The sequence below is a fragment of the Melanerpes formicivorus genome, unplaced genomic scaffold (assembly GCF_026170545.1).
Source record: "Melanerpes formicivorus ecotype bairdi unplaced genomic scaffold, bMelFor1.0.p_v2 SCAF_73, whole genome shotgun sequence".
Lineage (NCBI taxonomy): Eukaryota > Metazoa > Chordata > Aves > Piciformes > Picidae > Melanerpes > Melanerpes formicivorus.
Window position 1 is genome coordinate 3,030,315 of NW_027142425.1, and position 19,789 is coordinate 3,050,103.

General features: G+C 54.3%; 1 protein-coding gene across 10 annotated transcripts in view; it reads left to right on the forward strand.

Annotated features, from left to right (window-relative positions):
• The window catches only part of LOC137453928 (muscleblind-like protein 3), a 142,021-nt gene that overhangs the window by 79,609 nt on the left and 42,623 nt on the right, over nucleotides 1–19,789 (forward strand). For all 10 annotated transcript variants that reach the window (XR_010990484.1, XR_010990485.1, XM_068163655.1 and 7 more), the window contains one exon: nucleotides 16,177–16,341. Coding sequence is in view for 8 of the 10 variants with exons in the window: in XM_068163655.1 (XP_068019756.1) it covers nucleotides 16,177–16,341 (165 nt within the window). In the remaining 2 variants the exon portion in view is untranslated. The remainder of the gene's footprint in view (nucleotides 1–16,176; nucleotides 16,342–19,789) is intronic.

Consider the following 19,789-nt stretch of genomic DNA (forward strand, 5'->3'; position numbering starts at 1 on the left):
TAAAGAAGTTCCCACTTGTGTTGAGGTGGAACCTCCTGTGCAGGGCTGGGGCCAGGCTCTGCTCAGGGATGTCCAAGGCCAGGCCAAGGGGCACTGGGGGCAAACTGGAGCAAAGGAAGTGCCACGGGAACAGGAGGGAAAACTTTGTCCTTGTGAGGGTGCTGAGCCCTGGAGCAGGCTGCCCAGAGAGGTTGTGGAGTCTCCTTCTGTGGAGACTTTGAAAGTCCTCCTGGATGTGTTCCTGTGTGGCCTGCCCTGGGTGACCCTGCTCTGGCAGGGGGCTTGGACTGGATGAGCTTTCAGGGTCCCTTCCTACTCCTAACATTTTGTGATCTTCAAGGTCCCTTCCAAGCCAAACCACTCTAGGAATCTGTGATCCTTCTGGTTCCCCCTCTTTTCAGATAGGTGCTGGGCCTCACCAAATGTAGCCTCATCAAAATGAGGTGGTGGCTTTCTCTGAGCAGGTGACAACATTCATAGTTGAGGGGCAAGCAGCTGATGTCGTTTGCCTGGCCCTGAGCAAAGCCTTCGACACTGTCCCACACCACATCCTGGGCTCCAGGCTGGTGACACATGGGTGTGATGGGTGACCACTGGATGGATAAGGAACTGGCTTGATGGCTGCACCCAAAGAGTGGTTGTCCATGGGTCCATGTCCCAGTGGAGGCCAGGGACAAGCAGAGTCCCTCAGGGATCAGTCCTGGGCCCAGGCTTGTTCAACATCTCTGTGGGTGCCATGGACAGTGGCACTGAGTGCACCCTCAGCAGGTTTGCTGATGACACCAAGCTGTGTGGTGCAGCAGACACGCTGGAGGGAAGGGAGGCCATCCAGAGGGACCTGGACAGGCTGGAGAGGTGGGCACAAGCCAACCTCATGAGGTTCAACAAGACCAAGGGCAGGGTCCTGCAGCTGGGTGGAGGCAATCCCAGGCACAAATCCAGGCTGGGCAGGGACTGGCTAGAAAGCAGCCCTGAGGAGAGAGACTTGGGGGTGCTGGGGGAAGAGAAGCTCACCAGGAGCTCTCAGTGTGCACTTGCAGCCCAGAAAGCCAATCAGATCCTGGGCTGCATCAGGAGAAGTGTGGCCAGCAGGGCAAGGGAGGTGATCCTCCCCCTCTGCTCAGCTCTGCTGAGACCCCACCTGGAGTACTGTGTCCAGTTCTGGAGCCCCTATTGCAAGAGGGATGTGGAGGTGCTGGAAGGTGTCCAGAGAAGGGCCAGGAGGATGAGCAGAGGGCTGGAGCACCTCTCCTGTGAGGACAGACTGAAGGAGTTGGGGCTGTTCAGTCTGGAGAAGAGAAGGCTCCCAGGTGACCTCATTGTGGCCTTCCAGTATCTGCAGGGGGCTACAGGAAGGCTGGGGAGGGACTGCTCAGGCTCTCAGGGAGTGATAGGACTAGGGGGAATGGAATGAAGCTGGAGGTGGGGAGATTGAGGCTGGAGGTGAGGAGGAAGTTCTTCCCCATGAGAGTGGTGAAGCCCTGGAATGGGTTGTCCAGGGAGGTGGTTGGGGCCCTGTCCCTGGGGGTGTTTAAGCCCAGGGTGGATGAGGCTGTGGCCAGGCTGATGTAGTGTGGGGTGTCCCTGGCCATGGCAGGGGGGTTGGAACTAGATGATCCTTGTGGTCCCTCCAACCCTGACTGGTACTATACCATGATACTATACCATGATACTATTATCAGTGGGTGCACAAAGGAAAGAGCTCAGCCTGAGTCTTTCTTCCTCTCTTTCGTGGCCCTGGGATTGCTGTTCCCTGGGAGTTGTAATCTCTCAGTGAACATGTTTTTCTGCTCTGTGCCTCTACAGCTTGTAAGAAAACAAAGCAAAAAGAGGAAAATCTTCTTGAGCAGTGCCTCACTCTTTCAATCCCTGCTGCTTGGACTGGGCAAGCCCTGGGCCGCTGCTCGGAGCGAGGGAAAACGCTTCACAAGCCAAAAAAGGACGTGAAAAATCAATACAGGTTTTTTTCATTGAGCATAACAGAGCATACCAGTGGCCTGAAAGAGGAGAGCTTGGCAGGAGAACAGAGCTGGAGAGAGTTGTCAAGATGTAAAAATACAATGAAGGAGCTACAGGGCTTTTCCCCAACAAACGAACTGCTTGTAGGAACCTCCAAGCCTCCCAAAGAGCTCGGGAGGGGAGAGCTGCCTGCGAGCAGGAGGACAGCCACCACCTCTTTGTGCTGGCCTAGGGAAATCCAGCACAACATTGCTGCATTCAGCAGTGTGCAAAAGCAAAACTTCACTCACAGCAGCTCTCAGCTCCCCTAGTTGCCAGGTAAATGAGGGTTTGGGAGTCCAGGCTGCTGCCTGTAGCTGCTTGGAGTCCATGGTGGTACAGCGGTTTCGTGCGGCCTCCCTCCCCGCTTCCCCCCTCCCATCCCCAGCCCTGCTTCTAATTAAAAGCTCAAACATCCAGGGGGTGCTGGTACTTGGTTAAACACTTGAGCTCCATGCTACCAAACCATCCTTTCTGTCTGGAGCTGGATATACCTGCTGAGTGCAGTGGTTTGAAGTTCTTGGCAATAGCTGTGAGGAGATGTCAGTGCTTGAGGTGATAGCAGAAAGGGAGAGGATGATGTGGTACTGCTGCTGTCTCTTGCTTTGTTTTTCTCTCCTGCTCTGGTTTGAGCTGTGTACCAAAACAAGCTTGACAAACGTTTTGAGGCTGCAGGCTTGGGAGGCAAGTCCTAGATAAGCATGTTTGAATCCCAGCAGAGTGCAGCTGGTCTCCAGGAGCTCCCCGTCCCAGTGCTCTGCTGGTTTCTGCAATGCTGTTTGAAAGGCCCTGCTTCTGCAGTGGGATTTGGCCATGCTGTGCATCTCTTTGTTCACAGGGTCTGCTTCTGCTGACTCTCTCCCACCCTGGTGTGAGTGCAGCAACATTCTGCATGCACTAGGCTTTTGGTTTGTTAATATACTGGTGCCACTTCTTCAGCTGCTAAACTCTGCCACGTGCTGGGAAGCATCTCACCTGCCTGGGGAGGGTGTTCCTCACATAATGCCTTTTGGTGGTGACCTGTCCTCCTCTACAACAGGCAGATCATAGAGTCATAGACTGCTTTGGGTTGGAAGAGACCCAAGAAGGGGATCTTTAGATCATCTAGTGCCAACCCTCCTGCCATGGGCAGGGACACCTCCCACCAGCCCAGCTTGCTCAGGGCCTTATCCAGCCTGGCCTTGAACACCTCCAGGGAGGGGACATCAGCAACCTCCCTGGGCAACCTGTGACAGTGTCTCCCCACCCTCAGTGGAAAGGATTTCTTCCTAATCTCCAGTCTCAATCTCCCCTCTTCCATCTCCAATCCATTGCCCCTTGTCCTGTCACTCCCAGTACTTGTCACAAGTCCTTCCCTACCTCTCCTGCAGCCCCTTCAGGTCCTGGAAGGCTGCTCTAAGGTCTCCCTGGAGCCTTCTCTTCTCCAGGTTAAACAGCCTCAGCTCTCTCATCCTGTCCAAAAGGTGACTAAAGCTGCATCAGCCTGGCCATGTGTGACAGCTGATGAGTGTCTGGTGGCAAGGGGCAGCTTACTTTCCAGTCCTGGGATGAAGGAGAAGGCTTCAACACAGCATATTCTTGTGAGGCAGTGGTAACAGGGGCACAGCTTCTGGTTTGTGGCTGTGATAGAGGTTGGCTTTCACAGGCAGAGGCCAGAATGGAAAGGAGATGGAGGTGCTGAGAGGTTTCTAGCAGTGTTTGTTGATCAGCCCCCTCAGCTGCCTGCTGGCAGCTTCATCTGGGCTCAAATGCATTTGCACAAATGATGCTGATGTTTTTCTTCCCTCCTATCCTTCCTTCTATCTCCCTGCAAAGCAAAAATATCCCAGCAGAGCAGTCATGTGGGTGAGACAGGGAGCCTGAAGAGCAGCACTGAGTTCCTACAGCCAGGGAGCTGAGTTCTGCTTCCTATTCCTTCTGCCATTTTTCTGGCTCCATGGATGTGCAGTAGCTTAGAGCCTACCTGAACTGAAGTGGTTGTGTTTCTCTGACCTGCTTTGTGGTGTTTTTAAGCAGAGCAATATAACTCTTCTATTTTTTTAAGCCCAAACACCTTCAGTTACTTGTGCACCTGAAGGATGGCCAAGGGCTCAGGCCCAGCCAGCATGGATTTAGGAAGGGCAGGTCCTGCCTCACCAACCTGATCTCCTTCTATCATCAGGTGACTGCCTGGTGGATGTGGGGAGGCTGTGGATGTAGTCTACCTGGACCTCAGCAAGGCCTTTGACACTGTCCCCCACAGCAAACTGCTGGCCAAGCTGTCAGCTTGTGGCTTGGACAGCAACACTCTGAGCTGGGTTAGGAACTGGCTGGAGGCTGAGCCCAGAGAGTGGTGGTGAATGGTGCCACAGCCAGCTGGCAGCCAGGCACCAGTGGTGTGCCCCAGGGATCAGTGCTGGGCCCCATCCTGTTCAATATCTTCATTGATGATCTGGATGAGGGGATTGAGTCAGTCATCAGCAGTTTGCAGAAGACACCAAGCTGGGGGCAGATGTTGGTCAGTTAGAGGGCAGAAGGGCTCTGCAGAGGGACCTCGACTGACTGGACAGATGGGCAGAGGCCAACAGGATGGCATTCAACAAGTCCAAGTGCCAGGGGCTGCACTTTGGCCACAGCAACCCCATGCAGAGCTACAGGCTGGGGTCAGAGTGGCTGAGAGCTGCCAAACAGAGAGGGACCTGGGGGTGCTGATCGACAGCAGCTGAACATGAGCCAGCAGTGTGCCCAGGTGGCCAAGAAGGCCAATGGCATCCTGGCCTGCATCAGGAAGAGTGTGGCCAGCAGGAGCAGGGAGGTCATTGTGCCCTGTGCTCAGCACTGGTTAGGCCACACCTTGAGTCCTGTGTCCAGTTCTGGGCTCCTCAATTTAGGAAGGATATTGAGACACTTGAAGGTGTCCAGAGAAGGGCAACAAAGCTGGGGAGGGGTCTGGAGCACAGCCCTGTGAGGAGAGGCTGAGGCAGCTGGGGTTGCTCTTCCCAGAGAGAGTCGTTGGCCATTGGGATGTGCTGCCCAGGGAGGTGGTGGAGTCCCCATCCCTGGAGGTGTTCAAGAGGGGACTGGATGTGGCACTTGGTGCCATGGTTTAGTCCTGAGGTCTGTGGTGACAGGTTGGACTCGATGATCCTTGAGGTCTCTTCCAACCTTTGTGATACTGTGATGCTGTGATACTGTTACCTACTGGTTAGCCTCCCAGGGCTCTGCCCCACAGCTGTAAGGAGAGGACTGGGCAGACTGGGACTGTGCAGAGGGTATCAGCCTCCTTTCAGCAGGCTGAACACTGCATGTCTGCCTGGTTTGCTCCCAGGGCTTTTCCTAGCTGCTTTGCACTTGCACACACCACTGAGCATTGCTTTGAGCTCTCAGTTCAAAGGGATCCAGAGCTCTTGTAGCTGCCAAATGTCACCTGCTTTCATTAGAAATCACGCAAAGCATCAAGGTTCACTCATTCCACTCAAAATAAGTCCAGGGTTGCTCACAAAGGGCTTAACCTGACATTCAGTGAAGCCAGGAAGTTCAGCTGCTGTTCCTGTGACAATCTGGGGCTGCCTCAAGAGTGCTGGGAGTGTTGGCAGCCCTGGGAGCTTCCACAGATCCTCAGGATTTTCCCTGAAGCCTTGTGGAAAGGCAGCTCTGCATCCTGTCCTCTGTACCCCAACAAAAGGCATCTCCCTGCCCTCCTGAGCAGCCCTGGCATTGTGGCTGCCATGCTGCTGCTGCAGCTCAGAGCATCATCCAGAGCATGAAATCTGAAGAGGTTTCTCAGGCAGCTGCAGGGGAGCTGAACTGGGCCAAAAAACCCTGGGGGTGTTTTCAGCAGTTTTCACAGACTCATAGGAAGGTTTGGGTTGGAAGGCACCTTGAAGATCACCCAGTTCCAGCCCCCTCCCACCAGCCCAGGATACTCAAGGCCTCATGAAGCCTGGCCTTCAACACCTCCAGGGAGAGGACATCCACAACCTCCCTGGGTGACCTGTGCCAGTGTCTCACCACCCTCACTCTCAAGAGCTTCTTTCTAATCTCCCCTCTCCCAGCTCAAAGCCATTGTCGCTCATCCTGGCACTCCCAGCCCTTGTCCAGAGTCCCTCCCCACCTCTCCTGTAAGCCTGCTTCAGGTCCTGGAAGGCTGCTCCAAGGATTCCATGGAGCCTTCTCTTCTCCAGGTTCTAAGGTCTCTCTGGAGCCTTCTCTTCTCCAGCCTCAACAGCCCCAACTCTCTTAGCCTGTCCCCACAGCAGAGGTTCTCCAAGCATCTGATCATCTCTGTGGCCTCCTCTGGACCCTCTACCAGCAGCTCCAGGTCCTCCTTGTGCTGGGGGCCTCAGAGCTGGAGGCAGTGCTGCAGGTGGGGTCTGAGCAGAGCAGAGGGGCAGAATCCCCTCCCTGTGCTGCTGTTCTCCCTGCTCTGGATGCAGCCCTGAGCTGGCTGTGCTCATTGCCAGCTGATGCTGATGTTGCCTCCCCACAGAGTTATGTTGGGGGTGTGGAAATCTGCTGCTGGATGCAGGGCAGAGTGGTGCAGCCAGGCCAAGAAGACCAAGGGGGTCCTGGGGAGCATTCAGAGGAGTGTGGCCAGCAGAGCCAGGGAGGTTCTTCTCTCCCTCTACTCTGCCCTGCTGAGACCTCACCTGGAAGATTGCATCCAGGTCTGGGCTCCCCAGTTCAGGAGGGACAGGGATCTGCTGGAGAGAGTCCAAGGGAGGACTACAAGGATGCTGAAGGGACTGCAGCACTGCCTGGTGAGGAGAGGCTGAGAGCCCTGGGGCTGTTTGGTCTGGAGAGTAGCAGACTGAGAGGGATCTGATCAATGTCTATCAATAGCTGAGGGCTGGGGGTCAGAAGGGAGGGGACAGGCTCTGCTCACTTGCACCCTGGGATAGGACAAAGGGCAATGGATGGAAACTCCAGCACAGGAGGTTCCACCTCAACGTGAGGAGGAACTGATTTACTGTGAGGGTCCCAGAGCCCTGGAGCAGGCTGCCCAGAGAGGTTGTGGAGTCTCCTGCTCTGTGGACTTTCCAAACCCACCTGGATGCATTCCTGTGTGGACTACCCTGGGTGATCCTCCTCTGGCAGGGGAGCTGGACCAAATGATCTCTTGAGGTCCCTTCCAACCTCTAATGCACTGTGGTACTGTGGTACCACTAAACCATGTTCCAAAGTGCCCTCTCCTATGGCTGCTGCTGAGCTTTTCACTTGAAAGGTTCACTTGAGGGTCCCAGAGCCCTGGAGCAGGCTGCCCAGAGAGGTTGTGGAGTCTCCTCTGGAGACTTTCCAGCCCTGCTTGGATGTGCTCCTGTGTGACCTGTGCTATGTTCTCTGGTCACAGAATCACAGAACCAAGGTCGGAAGAGACCTCAAAGATCATCAAGTCCAACCTGTCACCACAGACCCCATGACTAAACCATGGCACCAAGTGCCATGTCCAATCCCTGCTCTGGCAGGGGGTTGGGCTGGATGATCTCCAGAGGTCCCTTCCAGCCCCTGACATCCTGAGCTCCTGTGACTGACCCAGCCTGGCACAGCACCCAGTGTGCTCTTACTTGCTTCCCTTCTGGGCTCAGGGTTAGGTGATGAGGTGCAGGCCAGCAGCCTCCCAGCAGGCAGGTGAGAAGGTGCAGGCTTTTCCTGCTGGAGCTGGGTGTGTTGCACTTGGAGCAACTGGCTGTGTTGCACTGCGAGCTGCTGTCACGTTAGCAAGTGTCAGATGCCAGCCACTTACAGTATGTGCCATCACAGCATGACTGCAGTTGGCAACACAGTCAATCACATGCCAGCAGCCTACTGTAAGGCTGGGGGAGTGTGTGGGAAGGAAGGGGGAGAAGCTGCTCTTAGAACAATCTTTGTAATGGTTGTTAATAGTCCCTTTGCAAGCCTCGGGAAGTGCAGGCCATATGTTTTCCCCTCCTGGCTGCAGTTGGCAAAGGAGGTGATGAATTTGGTCCTTCAGACTCCTTCCATTTTGTGAGGAGCCAGCAAATGCAGCTATATTTAGCATGTTACCAAGGCCAGCAGCAGAGTCTGTTGCTGGGTGGTGATTCCCTGGCTGCAGGCTTGCGTGCCACCCGGGACGGGAGCCGGGGGGAGAATCTGCCTTCCTCCTGCTGAATTACCAGCAACAAACTCCTCCACTTCAAACAGGATGGCTGCACTGCTCCCACTGGCCTCAGCATGCTGCTCACTGGCACAGCTTGCCCAGGGAGGTGGTTGGGGGCCCCATGCCTGGAGATATTCAGGGTGAGGCTGGGCAGGGCTCTGAGCAGCCTGATCTAGTGGAGGATGTCCCTGCTGACTGCCCAGGGGGTTGGACTGGATGAGCTCTGGAGGTCCCTTCCAACCCAAACCATTGTATGATTCTACAGGTCAGTCTGAGCACCATGCCCCTTCCCAACACTGCTGGTGCTGGGGTGGGACCTTCTGGTGCAACACTCAGCTTGGAGAATGGAATGGAATGGAATGGAATGGAATAGAATAGAATAGAATAGAATATGAGTAGAATAGAGTAGAATGGAATAGAATAGAAGTAGAATAGAATAGAATAGAATAGGAGTAGAATAGAATAGAATAGAATAGAATAGAATAGAATAGAATAGAATAGAATAGAATAGAATAGAATAGAATTAAACCAGGCTGGAGGAGACCTCCAAGATCTTCGAGTCCAACCTGTCATCCAACACCACCTAATCAACTAACCCATGGCACCAAGCACCCCAACAAGTCTCCTCCTGAACACCTCCAGTGATGGTGACTCCACCACCTCTCTGGGCAGCACATCCCAATGGGCAATCACTCTCTCTGTGTAGAACTTCCTCCTAACCTCCAGCCTAAATCTCCCCTGGCACAGCCTGAGACTGTGTCCTCTTGTTCTGGTGCTGCTTGCCTGGGAGAAGAATGTCTCAGCACATCTCTCTGCAGGGCACTGGAGCTGTGCTGTGTCCTTTGCTGAGCAGTTGATGTGTTGGAGCCCCAGCTCCTGGCTGCAGCAGAGCTGCCACCTTTGAGCATGGAAGCACTGCCCTGAAAGGCAGGGGCCTGACTCCTGCTGTGTGTGCTAATGTGTTCCTAGGCCACCCAGCTATCAAATGGTGCTGTCCTCATTTGTCCCCAGCCCGGTATCCACACAGCAGATTTGCTCCCAGTGCCCTGTTGTTTTCCCTGCTGTGTTGCAGCTGGTACTGAGCAGTGAATAATGGCAGCTCCTTTGTCCTTCTGGCGGCTTTTGTGGAGCTGAAATTGATCTTGAAGAGCCTGCCTGTTGCTGAGGAGTGCCCAGAGCTGGGGGCCTGTGATGGAAGTGCCAAAGAAGGCATCACCCCTGGCAGTGCAGGAGGTCAGAGGATGCTAGAGGTGCTCATCACTTGAGAGAGAGACATCCTGAAAGCTGTTTCATAGCAGTGGATGTCCAAACTGGGAGTGTTTGCTGTCAGGGAGGCCCATCAGCACTTCCTGAAATGCAGTGCTTTGGGAGAATGAAGAGCCTGCTGTGGTGTTGGGGAGGGCAGCCTGGCTCAGCTGTGGCTTCTCTGTGTGGCCAACAGGAGCAGGGCAGGGATTCTGCCCCTCTGCTCAGCACTGGGGAGGCTACACTGTGGATAATGGGTTCAGTTTTGGGGTTCTCATTACAGGAAGGACACCAAGGGGCTGGAGTGTGGCCAGAGAAGGGCAACCAAGCTGGGGAAGGGTCTGCAGAACAGGGCTGGGGAGGAGCAGCTGAGGGAGCTGGGGGTGTTGAGTGTGGAGAAGAAGAGACTCTGGAGGGACCTCATTGCTCTCTGCAACTACCTGAAAGGAGGTTGCAGTGAGGTGGGGGTTGGGCTCTTCTGCCTTGTTACAAGTGAGAAGAAATAGCCTCAAGTTACCCCAGGGAAGGTTTAGGTTGGATATTAGGAACAATTCCTTTATGGAAAGAGTGGTCAGGGATTGGCACAGGCTGCCCAGGGAGGTGGTGGAGTCCCCATCCCTGGAGGGGTTAAGAAATGTGTGGCCATGGCACTTGGGGACATGGTTTGATGGCCATGGTGGGGTTGGGTTGGTGGTTGGACTGGATGATCTTAGAAGGCTTTTCCAACCAAAACAGTTCCATGATTCTAACTGGTTCTGGTGGGACACAGAGCATGGTGATGCTCAGGGTCAAAATGCTGGTGAGGAGGAGCCAGACTGAAGGTGCAGTGTTGAATCAGAATGCAATGGTGATTCCTGCAGCCTTCCTGGAGCCCTAGAAGGCCTGAGTGCCAGTGGTGCTGCACTTCACAGCCTTAGCTTTGCAGCAAATACCTGTCCTGGTTGAAACTGGCTGGATGTTAGGAAGAAGTTCTTCCCTGCAAGAGAGATTGGCCTTTGGAATGTGCTGCCCAGGGAGGTGGTGGAGTCACCATCATTGGAGGTGTTTAGGAAGAGCCTGGATGGGCTACTTGGTGCCATGGTTTAGTTGATCAGAAGGGCAAGGAGGCTGGGGAGAGGCCTTGAGCACAGCCCTGTGAGGAGAGGCTGAGGGAGCTGGGGTTGTTTAGCCTGGAGAAGAGGAGGCTCAGGGGAGACCTTCTTGCTCTCTACAACTCCCTGAAGGGAGGTTGTAGCCAGGCAGAGGTTGGTCTCTTCTCTCAGGCAACCAGCACCAGAACAAGAGGACACAGTCTCAAGCTGTGCCAGGGGAAGTTTAGGCTGGAGGTGAGGAGAAAGTTCTTGACTGAGAGAGTTGTTAGCCATTGGGATGTGCTGCCCAGGGAGGTGGTGGAGTCCCCATCCCTGGAGGTGTTCAAGAGGGGATTGGATGTGGCACTTGGTGCCATGGTCTAGTCATGAGGTCTGTGGTGCTGGGTTGGACTTGATGATCTTTGAGGTCTCTTCCAACCTTGGTGATTCTGTGTGTTGGGTGATAGGTTTGGCTTGATGATCTCAAAGGTCTTTTCCAACCTGGTTAATTCTGTTCTAAACCAGGAGCACTCCTTGTGGGCACTGTTTGCTGCTCCCAGCTCTGTGCCTAGGACCAAGACCTTGTGCTGTAGGGGTGGGGTTTATGCTGGCAATAAAAACATCCTGGTTGTAGAACACTTTGGTTGGAATTGCACAGACCCTGGTTTGAGCAAAATGAGGACAGAGCTTCCTACCAAGCTGGGGTGACCTCTATCAATGACACATGAGGCTTCAGCTGGGACAGCAAAACCCCTTTCAGGTTGGAGGAGGCTCTGGAAATGCTTTTTACAAAACCCCAGTAGCTCTTTCTTTTTGTGTGTCCCCCCACAATCTTCTCCATTCCTGTAGTGCAGAAAGATCTGCACAGCTTTATTCCAAATTTGGTAGAAGTGTTGTGCTTTCCCAAGCCAAAGCACTTGGGCCACGTTTCAGCCAGGAGGAATTTCTGACATTGATGTCCAAGCCCTCCAAGGCAGGGGCTTGGAACTGAGCAGCTGCCTGGCTGTCAACAACTGCTGCTCTAGGGGGGGGCTGCAGAGGCAGAGAAAGGTTGGACTCAGTGATCTTAAAGGTTTTCTCCACCCAAAGCAATCCTGTGGTTCTGTGGTCAAAGGCTCTGTGATCCCTGCCCCCTCCCTGGAGGTGTTGAAGGCCAGGCTGGATGAGGCCTTATGCAGCCTGGTCTAGTGGAAGGTGTCCCTGCCCTTGGCAGGGGAGTTGGAGCTGGATGAAATTGAAGGTGCCTTCCAACCCAAACCTTGCCATGATGGTGTGGTTTGCAGGCACCTGAGCAGCCCCACAGGAGCTGGGGAGGTGGGATGCTGCAGATGTGCTCTGAATGCTGGGCTGCTTTTAGTTCCCAGGTGATGAGAAGGGTTCTAGAGGGATCTGGTGCCATGCAGCTGGAAAGATAGAGTAGAGTAGAGTAGAGTAGAGTAGAGTAGAGTAGAGTAGAGTAGAGTAGAGTAGAGTAGAGTAGAGTAGAGTAGAGTAGAGTAGAGTAGTAGAATAGAATAGAATAGAATTAGAATAGAATAGAATAGAATAGAATAGAATAGAATAGAATAGAATAGAATAGAATAGAATAGAATAGAATAGACCAGGTTGGAAGAGACCTTCAAGATCATTGAGTCTAGCCTATCATCCAACACCACCTAATCAACTAAACCATGGCACCAAGCACCCTATCAAGTCTCCTGCTGAACACCTCCAGTGATGGTGACTCCACCACCTCCCTGGGCAGCACATCCCAATGGCCAATCTCTCTCTCTGTGTAGAATTTCTTCCTAACATCCAGCCTAAACCTCCCCTGGCACAGCCTGAGACTGTGTCCTCTTGTTCTGGTGCTGCTTGCCTGGGAGAAGAGACCAACCCCCACCTGGCTACAACCTCCCTTCAGGCAGTTGTAGAGAGCAAGAAGGTCTCCCCTGAGCCTCCTGCTCTCCAGGCTAAGCAACCCCAGCTCCCTCAGCCTCTCCTCACAGGGCTGTGCTCCAGACCCCTCCCCAGCTTTCTTGCCCTTCCCTGGACACCTTCCAGCAAGTCAACCTCCTTCCTAACCTGAGGGGCCCAGAACTGGACACAGGACTCAAGGTGTGGCCTAACCAGTGCAGTGTACAGGGGCAGAATGACCTCCCTGCTCCTGCTGGTCACACTGTTCCTGATGCAGGCCAGGATGCCATTGGCCCTCCTGGCTGCCTGGGCACACTGCAGGCTCATGTTCAGCCTACCATCGACCAGTACCCCCAGGTCCCTCTCTGCCTGGCTGCTCTCAGCCACTCTGACCCCAGCCTGTAGCACTGCCTGGGGTTGTTGTGGCCAATGTGCAGATGCCATAGGCAGGATCCCCTAAACCTAGCTGGGGCTGCTGCTGCTCCTCCTTCCAGATTAATGCTTGTGGTAGTGCCTTAAGGGCATCTGAGCACCACCAGCTGTTTCCTGCTGCCGTTTTACCCTCACCTTCCACAGGTGTAGGAAGGCCTTTGGGGATGAGGATTCCTGCCTTTGGGGCCTGTCAGCAATTCACTTGCTGGGATTCTGGGGCTGTTGCCTTGCTGAGAAGCCAAAATGAGGGCATTTTAAAGCTTCCTTCTTTTTTGAGCTGGCTTGTTGGGAGCTCCTGGGCTCTTGTAGGAGCAGGGCAGAGCATTCCATTCTGCACAGGCAGGCTGCTGAAGCTTGGGCTTTTCTCTTCTCCTGTGAGTTCAGTCCATCAGTTCTGGCATCTGGGGCTTTGTCCATAAATAACAGCAGGGAGGCAGGAGTTTTGTTTAACCCTGGTCTCCTTGGAGCAGGTAAGAGCCTGTTTCTCATGAGACTCCATCACACAGCCCCTTTCAGGCTGCAGCTGCATTTTGCAGCCCTCTTCCCAGGGAAAGCAGTTAACCCCCACCAGGAATAGGTCCAGAGGAAAGCACACCTAAAGCTTGCAAGTCTTTGGCTGCTCTGCAGTGATCTGCCCCTCTTCATGGCAAGTCAAGGAGCCTGACTGGGGCTGCAAAAAGAGTCCCTGCAGTGCATCACAGTGTTGGCTTTTTGCAGTGGTGTTCACACCAGGAGGGCTGTGTGAGACCTGACTGCTACCTGAAGGGAGGCTGGAATGAGGTGGGGGTTGGTCTTCTCCCAAGTGACTAGTGGTAGAACAGGAGGGAGTGGCCTCAAGGTGCACCAGGGGAGGTTTAGGCTGGACATTAGGAAACAATTTTTCACTGCAAGAGTGGTCAGGGATTGGCACAGGCTGCCCAGGGAGGTGGTGGAGTCCCCATGCCTGGAGGGGTTCAAGAAACGTGGGGACCTGGCACTGGAGGATGTGGGTTAGTGGCCATGGTGGCATTAGGCTGATGGTTGGTTTAGTGGTAAGCTTGGCAGAGTGAGGTAATGGTTGACTGGATCTTGGAGGGCTTTTGCAGCCTAAATGACTCTGTAAGCCCCCAGGGGAGCATCCTGGATGCAGGCAGCAGCCCATCCCCAGGGCTTTCCCTCCAGTCCAAGGCCTGGGTGCGGTGCTGTGTGTAACGAGCATACTCCTGTGGGCTTGGGGGTGCAGCTCCCACTGCCTGTGATCCTGATGAACAGCAGCAGGGACATGGAGTCACCTCCTGGGCCCCCTTTTTGAAAGCAAACTTAATTCCACTGAGGCTGAGAGCTGGCTGTCCAGCCCTTGGCAGGAGTGACTGCCATGAGCTGCCCCTCAAAGATGCTTCTGCTGCCTGCAGGAACAGTTATTGCTTACCTGTCATGGAACAGCTCCCTGGCCCTCAGGCCTGGCTTTATTTTAATGGGCTCTCAAGAGCTCCAAAGAAAGAATTCTGGGAGGGGGAGGGAAGTGACCATTTTTGTGTAAAGCTTACCTTATAAATAAGCCTAAAAACAAATTGCATGAAGCACATCTTGGGTTCTGTATGGCTGTGTTTGCTGAGGAGGAGGTGCACAGGGAAAAGGGGGGTGGTGGGTGGGGGAGAAACCCTCTTTTTCATGACTAATTTGATGTTTGTGACAGTGTGTGTTACCATTTTTCTGCACTCAGAGGGCTGTTGGTGTTTCTCTTCCTGTGGTCAGGTGCAAGCACCGCTAAAGCAAGGCAAAGTTTGTGGGTGATGATTTCATGGCCAAGTGATGGTCTCAGCTCAGGTGATCTGTGATTCTTTATCATAGACTCATGGAATGGTTTGGGGTGGAAGGGACCTTAAAATCACCCAGTTCCAAACCCCCTGCCATGGGCAGGGACACCTCCCCCTAGACCAGGTTCCTCAAGGCCTCATCCAGCCTGGCCTTCAACACCTCCAGGGGTTGTAGAGAATTTCTTCCCAGTCTCCAGTCTGAATCTGCCTTCCTCAAGCTTCAGTCCATTCCCTCTCATCCTGTCACTCCCAGCCCTTGGCAAAAGTCCCTCCCCAGCTCTCCTCTAGCCCCTTTCAGGAGCTGGAAGGCTGCTCTTAGTTCTCCCTGGAGGCTTCTCCAGGCTGAAAACCCCCAGTTGTCCCAGCCTGTCCCCATAGGGAAGGCTCTCCAGCCCTCTGATCATCTTTGTAGCTTTCTCTGGACGTTCTTCCTGTGTTGAGGGCTCCAGAGCTGAATGCAGTACTCCAGGTAAGGTCTCACCAGAGCAGAACAGAGTGGCAGAGTCACCTCTCTCCATCTGCTGGTGCAGGAGAAGCTGTGTTATTCTTCACCTAAGGCTTGCCCTGCTGTAGAAAAGGCAGGAAAGAGGCACAGTAGAATAGAATAGAATAGAATAGAATAGAATAGAATAGAATAGAATAGAATAGAATAGAATAGAATAGAATAGAATAGAATAGAATAGAATAGACCAGGATGGAAGAGACCTTCAAGATCATCGAGTCCAACCTATCATCCAACACCACCGCATCAACTAAACCATGCAACCAACCCTATCAAGTCTCCTCCTGAACACCTCCAGTGATGGTGACTCCACCACCTCCCTGGGCAGCACATTCCAATGGGCAATCACTCTCTCTGTGTAGAACTTCTTCCTGACCTCCAACCTAAACCTCCCCTGGCGCAGCCTGAGACTGTGTCCTCTTGTTCTGGTGCTGCTTGCCTGGGAGACCAACCCCCACCTGGCTACAACCTCCCTTCAGGGAGTTGCAGAGAGCAAGAAGGTCTCCCCTGAGCCTCCTCTTCTCCAGGCTAAGCAACCCCAGCTCCCTCAGCCTCTCCTCACAGGGCTGTGTTCCAAGCCCCTCCCCAGCTTTGTTGCCCTTCTCTGGACACCTTCAAGCATCTCAACCTCCTTCCTAAACTGAGGGGCCCAGAACTGGACACAGGACTCAAGGTGTGGCCTAACCAGTGCAGTGTACAGGGGCAGAATGACCTCCCTGCTCCTGCTGGTCACACTGTTCCTGATGCAGGCCAGGATGCCATTGGCTCTCTTGGCTGCCTGGGCACACTGCAGGCTCATGTTCAGCCTACCATCAACCAGTACCCCCAGGTCCCTCTCTGCCTGGCTGCTCTCAGCCACTCTGACCCCAGCCTGTAGCACTGCCTGGGGTTGCTGTGGCCAATGTGCAGCATCTGGCACTTGGATGTGTTCAATCTCCTGCCCTTGGACTCTGCCCATCTGCCCAGCCTGTCCAGGTCCCTCTGCAGCACCAGCCTGCCTGGGCGGAGCCGGTGGCGTTGCGACAGTAACCCAAACCCGCCTCAGTTAACTGTCCCTGCTGCCTGCCCTCAGCCTGGCCTTGGCTGAAGCGCTGTTTCCTCACGGGGTTCGTCAGTTTCTCTGTGTCTCTTTTCTTTTCCCAGGGCCGGTGTACCCGAGAGAACTGCAAATATCTCCATCCTCCCCCGCACTTAAAAACGCAGCTTGAAATCAACGGCCGCAACAACCTGATCCAGCAGAAGACAGCCGCAGCCATGTTCGCCCAGCAGATGCAGTTCATGCTCCCGGGCGCCCAGCTACAGCCGATTGTGAGTGCCGGCGGCAGCGCCGCGGGGCCAGCCCCGCCTGGGGCCAGCTGCGGCCGGGAGCCGCCCTGCGGGACAGGCCCTGGGGGTGCTGCTGGGGGAGAAGCGGGGCAGGAGCCAGCACTGGGCACTGCCAGCACAGGAGGCCAAGGGCAGCCTGGGCTGCATCCAAAGCAGTGTGGCCAGAGCTGGAGAGAGGGATCCTGCCCCTCTGCTCTGCTCTGGGGAGACCTCACCTGGAGTACTTTGTTAAGTCTGGCTCTGGCCAGCCTGGATCTAGTGTGGGGTGTCCCTGCTCATGGCAGGGGGGTTGGAACTAGATGATCCTTGTGGTCCCTTCCAGCCCTGACTGATGCTAGGATACTGTGATAAGATCTGGGGCCCTCAACACGGGAAAGATGTAAACCTGGATCTGGAGAGGGTCCAGAGGAGGTCAACAAGCTGATCAGAGGGCAGGAACACCTCTGCTGTGGGGACAGGCTGAGAGTTTGGATTGTTCAGCCTGGAGAAGAGAAGTCCAGAGAAGTGCTGCCCAGGGAGGTGGTGGACTCACTGTCCCTGGAGGTGTTTAGGAAGAGCCTGGATGAGGCACTTGGTGCCATGGTTTAGTTGATCAGAAGGGCAACAAGGCTGGGGAGAGGCCTTGAGCACAGCTTTGTGAGGAGAGGCTGAGGGAGCTGGGGCTGCTTAGCCTGGAGAAGAGGAGGCTCAGGGGTGACCTCATTGCCCTCTACAACTCCCTGAAGGGAGGTTGTAGCCAGGAAGGGGTTGGTCTCTTCTCCCAGGCACCCAGCACCAGAACAAGAGGACACAGTCTCAAGCTGTGCCAGGGGAAGTTTAGGCTGGAGGTGAGGAGAAAGTTCTTCACTGAGAGAGTTGTTAGCCATTGGAATGTGCTGCCCAGGGAGGTGGTGGAGTCCCCATGCCTGGAGGTGTTCAAGAGGGGATTGGACGTGGCACTTGGTGCCATGGTCTAGTCATGAGGTCTGTGGTGACAGGTTGGACTCGATGATCTTTGAGGTCTCTTCCAAGTTTATTGATACTGTGATACTGTCTTCAGGGAGTCCTTAGAGCAGCATTTCAGGATCTGAGAGGGACCTACAGGCAGGCTGGGGAGGGAGTGTTCAGAAGGGGCTGTGGTGATAGGATGAGGGGTAATGGTCTGAAACTGGAGCAGGGGAAATGTTAGTTGGACATCAGGAGGAAGTTCTGCACAATGAGAATGGTGAAATGCTGGAGCAGGTTGCTCAGGGATACGGCTGAGGCCCCACCCCTAGAGCCAGGGATCAGACTTGATGTGGCTCTGGGCAGCCTGGTGTAGAAGGGACCTCCAAAGGTCATCCAGTCCCAACGCCCTGTGCAGTCAGCAGGGACATCCTCCACTAGATCAGGTTGCCCAGAGCCCTGTTGAGCCTGACTTTGAATGTCTCCAGGCATGAGGCCTTAACCACCTCCCTGGAGAACCGGTTCCAGTGGTCCACAACCCATCTAGTTGGAGGGGCCCCTGCTGCCTGCAGGGGGGGTTGGGCAGGATGACCTTTGGGGATTCCTTCCAACTCAATTCAATCTGTGAATCTGATTCACTCTTCCTACTTGCTTGCTCACAGAGGCCTCAGCTCTTGGGTGGTTGTCTGTCCTGCACAGACTGTGGCAGTGTCTTCCAGAGGGATGTTTGATGCTATCTTGTCAGGCACTGGAACAGGCTTCCCAGGTTGGTGGTGGAGTCACCATCCCTGGGGGATACAAGAAACTTATGGATGTGGCACTTTGGGACATGGTTTAATGGCCATGCTGGTGTTGGGTTGATGGGGTTAGAGCTCTCTTCCAGCCTTAAGGATTCTATGATTAGCATCAAAGTCTTCCTCACACAACAACCTGTGACAGGGGTCATCCTTGGCTTTGGAAGCCCAGGAACTGAGCTCCTCTCTGAGGTCTCACCAGCCAGTCACCCCTGAAACATGCTGGCTGTGTCCCCCTCCATCAGTCTGTCTTGCATCTTCTTGCAATCTGGGGTTCTCCTCTCCTCTGCAGGATTCAGGGCATAAAGTGGGAAGGTCTTGCCCCCCAGGTGGATGTTTGACCAGTTAATTCCCATGCATTCCAGAAGCAGGGAATGCCTTGATTCCAAGGGATCCTATGGGCTGCATCAGGAGAAGTGTGGCTAGCAGCTCGAGAGAGGTGATCCTCCCCCTCTGCTCAGCCCTGGTGAGACCCCACCTGGAGTACTGCCTCCAGTTCTGGAGCCCCTATTGCAAGAGGGATGTGGAGGTGCTGGAAGGTGTCCAGAGAAGGGCCAGGAGGATGAGCAGAGGGCTGGAGCACCTCTCCTGTGAGGACAGACTGAAGGAGTTGGGGCTGTTCAGTCTGCAGAAGAGAAGGCTCCCAGGTGACCTCATTGTGGCCTTCCAGTATCTGAAGGGGGCTCCAGGAAGGCTGGGGAGGGACTGCTCAGGATCTCAGGTAGTGATAGGACTAGGGGGAATGGAATGAAGCTGGAGGTGGGGAGATTGAGGCTGGAAGTGAGGAGGAAGTTCTTCCCCATGAGAGTGGTGAAGCCCTGGAATGGGTTGTCCAGGGAGGTGGTTGAGGCCCTGTCCCTGGAGGTGTTTAAGCCCAGGCTGGATGAGGCTGTGGCCAGGCTGATGTAGTGTGGGGTGTCCCTGCCCATGGCAGGGGTGTTGGAACTAGATGATCCTTGTGGTCCCTTCCAACCCTGACTGATACTATGATACTATGATAGTGGGTTTTGGTCTTGCCCTGATGCATTAGGTGAAGCTGGAGATCTTTCACACAGTGACTCTGACTCTCTGGATTGTACTGCTGGCTCAACACTGGCAATGGTGAACCCTACCCAGCCTAATGCTTCTTTTATGCCTGGCTGTTAGGCTCATTTGACAGACAGCACTTGTCCCAGCAGAGCTGTGCTGATGTCACAGCTCTGTCACTTGTCTTTCACACTACCAGCAGGAGAGATGTGCTTCTGTTCAGGTAGGGAGGGAAGCCTGTGGGAGATGAGTGTTTGCATAGCAGGTAGCTCAGAGAAGCCTTCACTGCCTGTCCCTGCTTTTGACTATCAGTTAAAGCAGGTGTTCAGGATGGAGGCCCTTGTTACACCAGGGAGAGAGGATGGCTTGTAGCTGCTGGTTGGTGTAGCTGGGAGGGGTGATGGCTGTCAGCTGAGCCTGAGTCTGTCACTGGAGGTATTTTAAGAAATGTCAGTGGTCTCCAAGCAGCTCTTCAGTGCTGACAGAAATAAGCTGCACATTTTTAACCAAGAGCTTAATTAGAAGCTATCTATTTAAAATGGGAGCTGAATGTCTTTCCTGAGGCATTGTGCCCTTGATGAGCAGTGGCTGGGTGAGGGTCCTCCTGCTCTGCCATGAAGGAGGTCTGGCTGGATCCCTCAGATGAACTCTTCTAGCCTGAGGGTATACAGTACAAGGTCCTACAC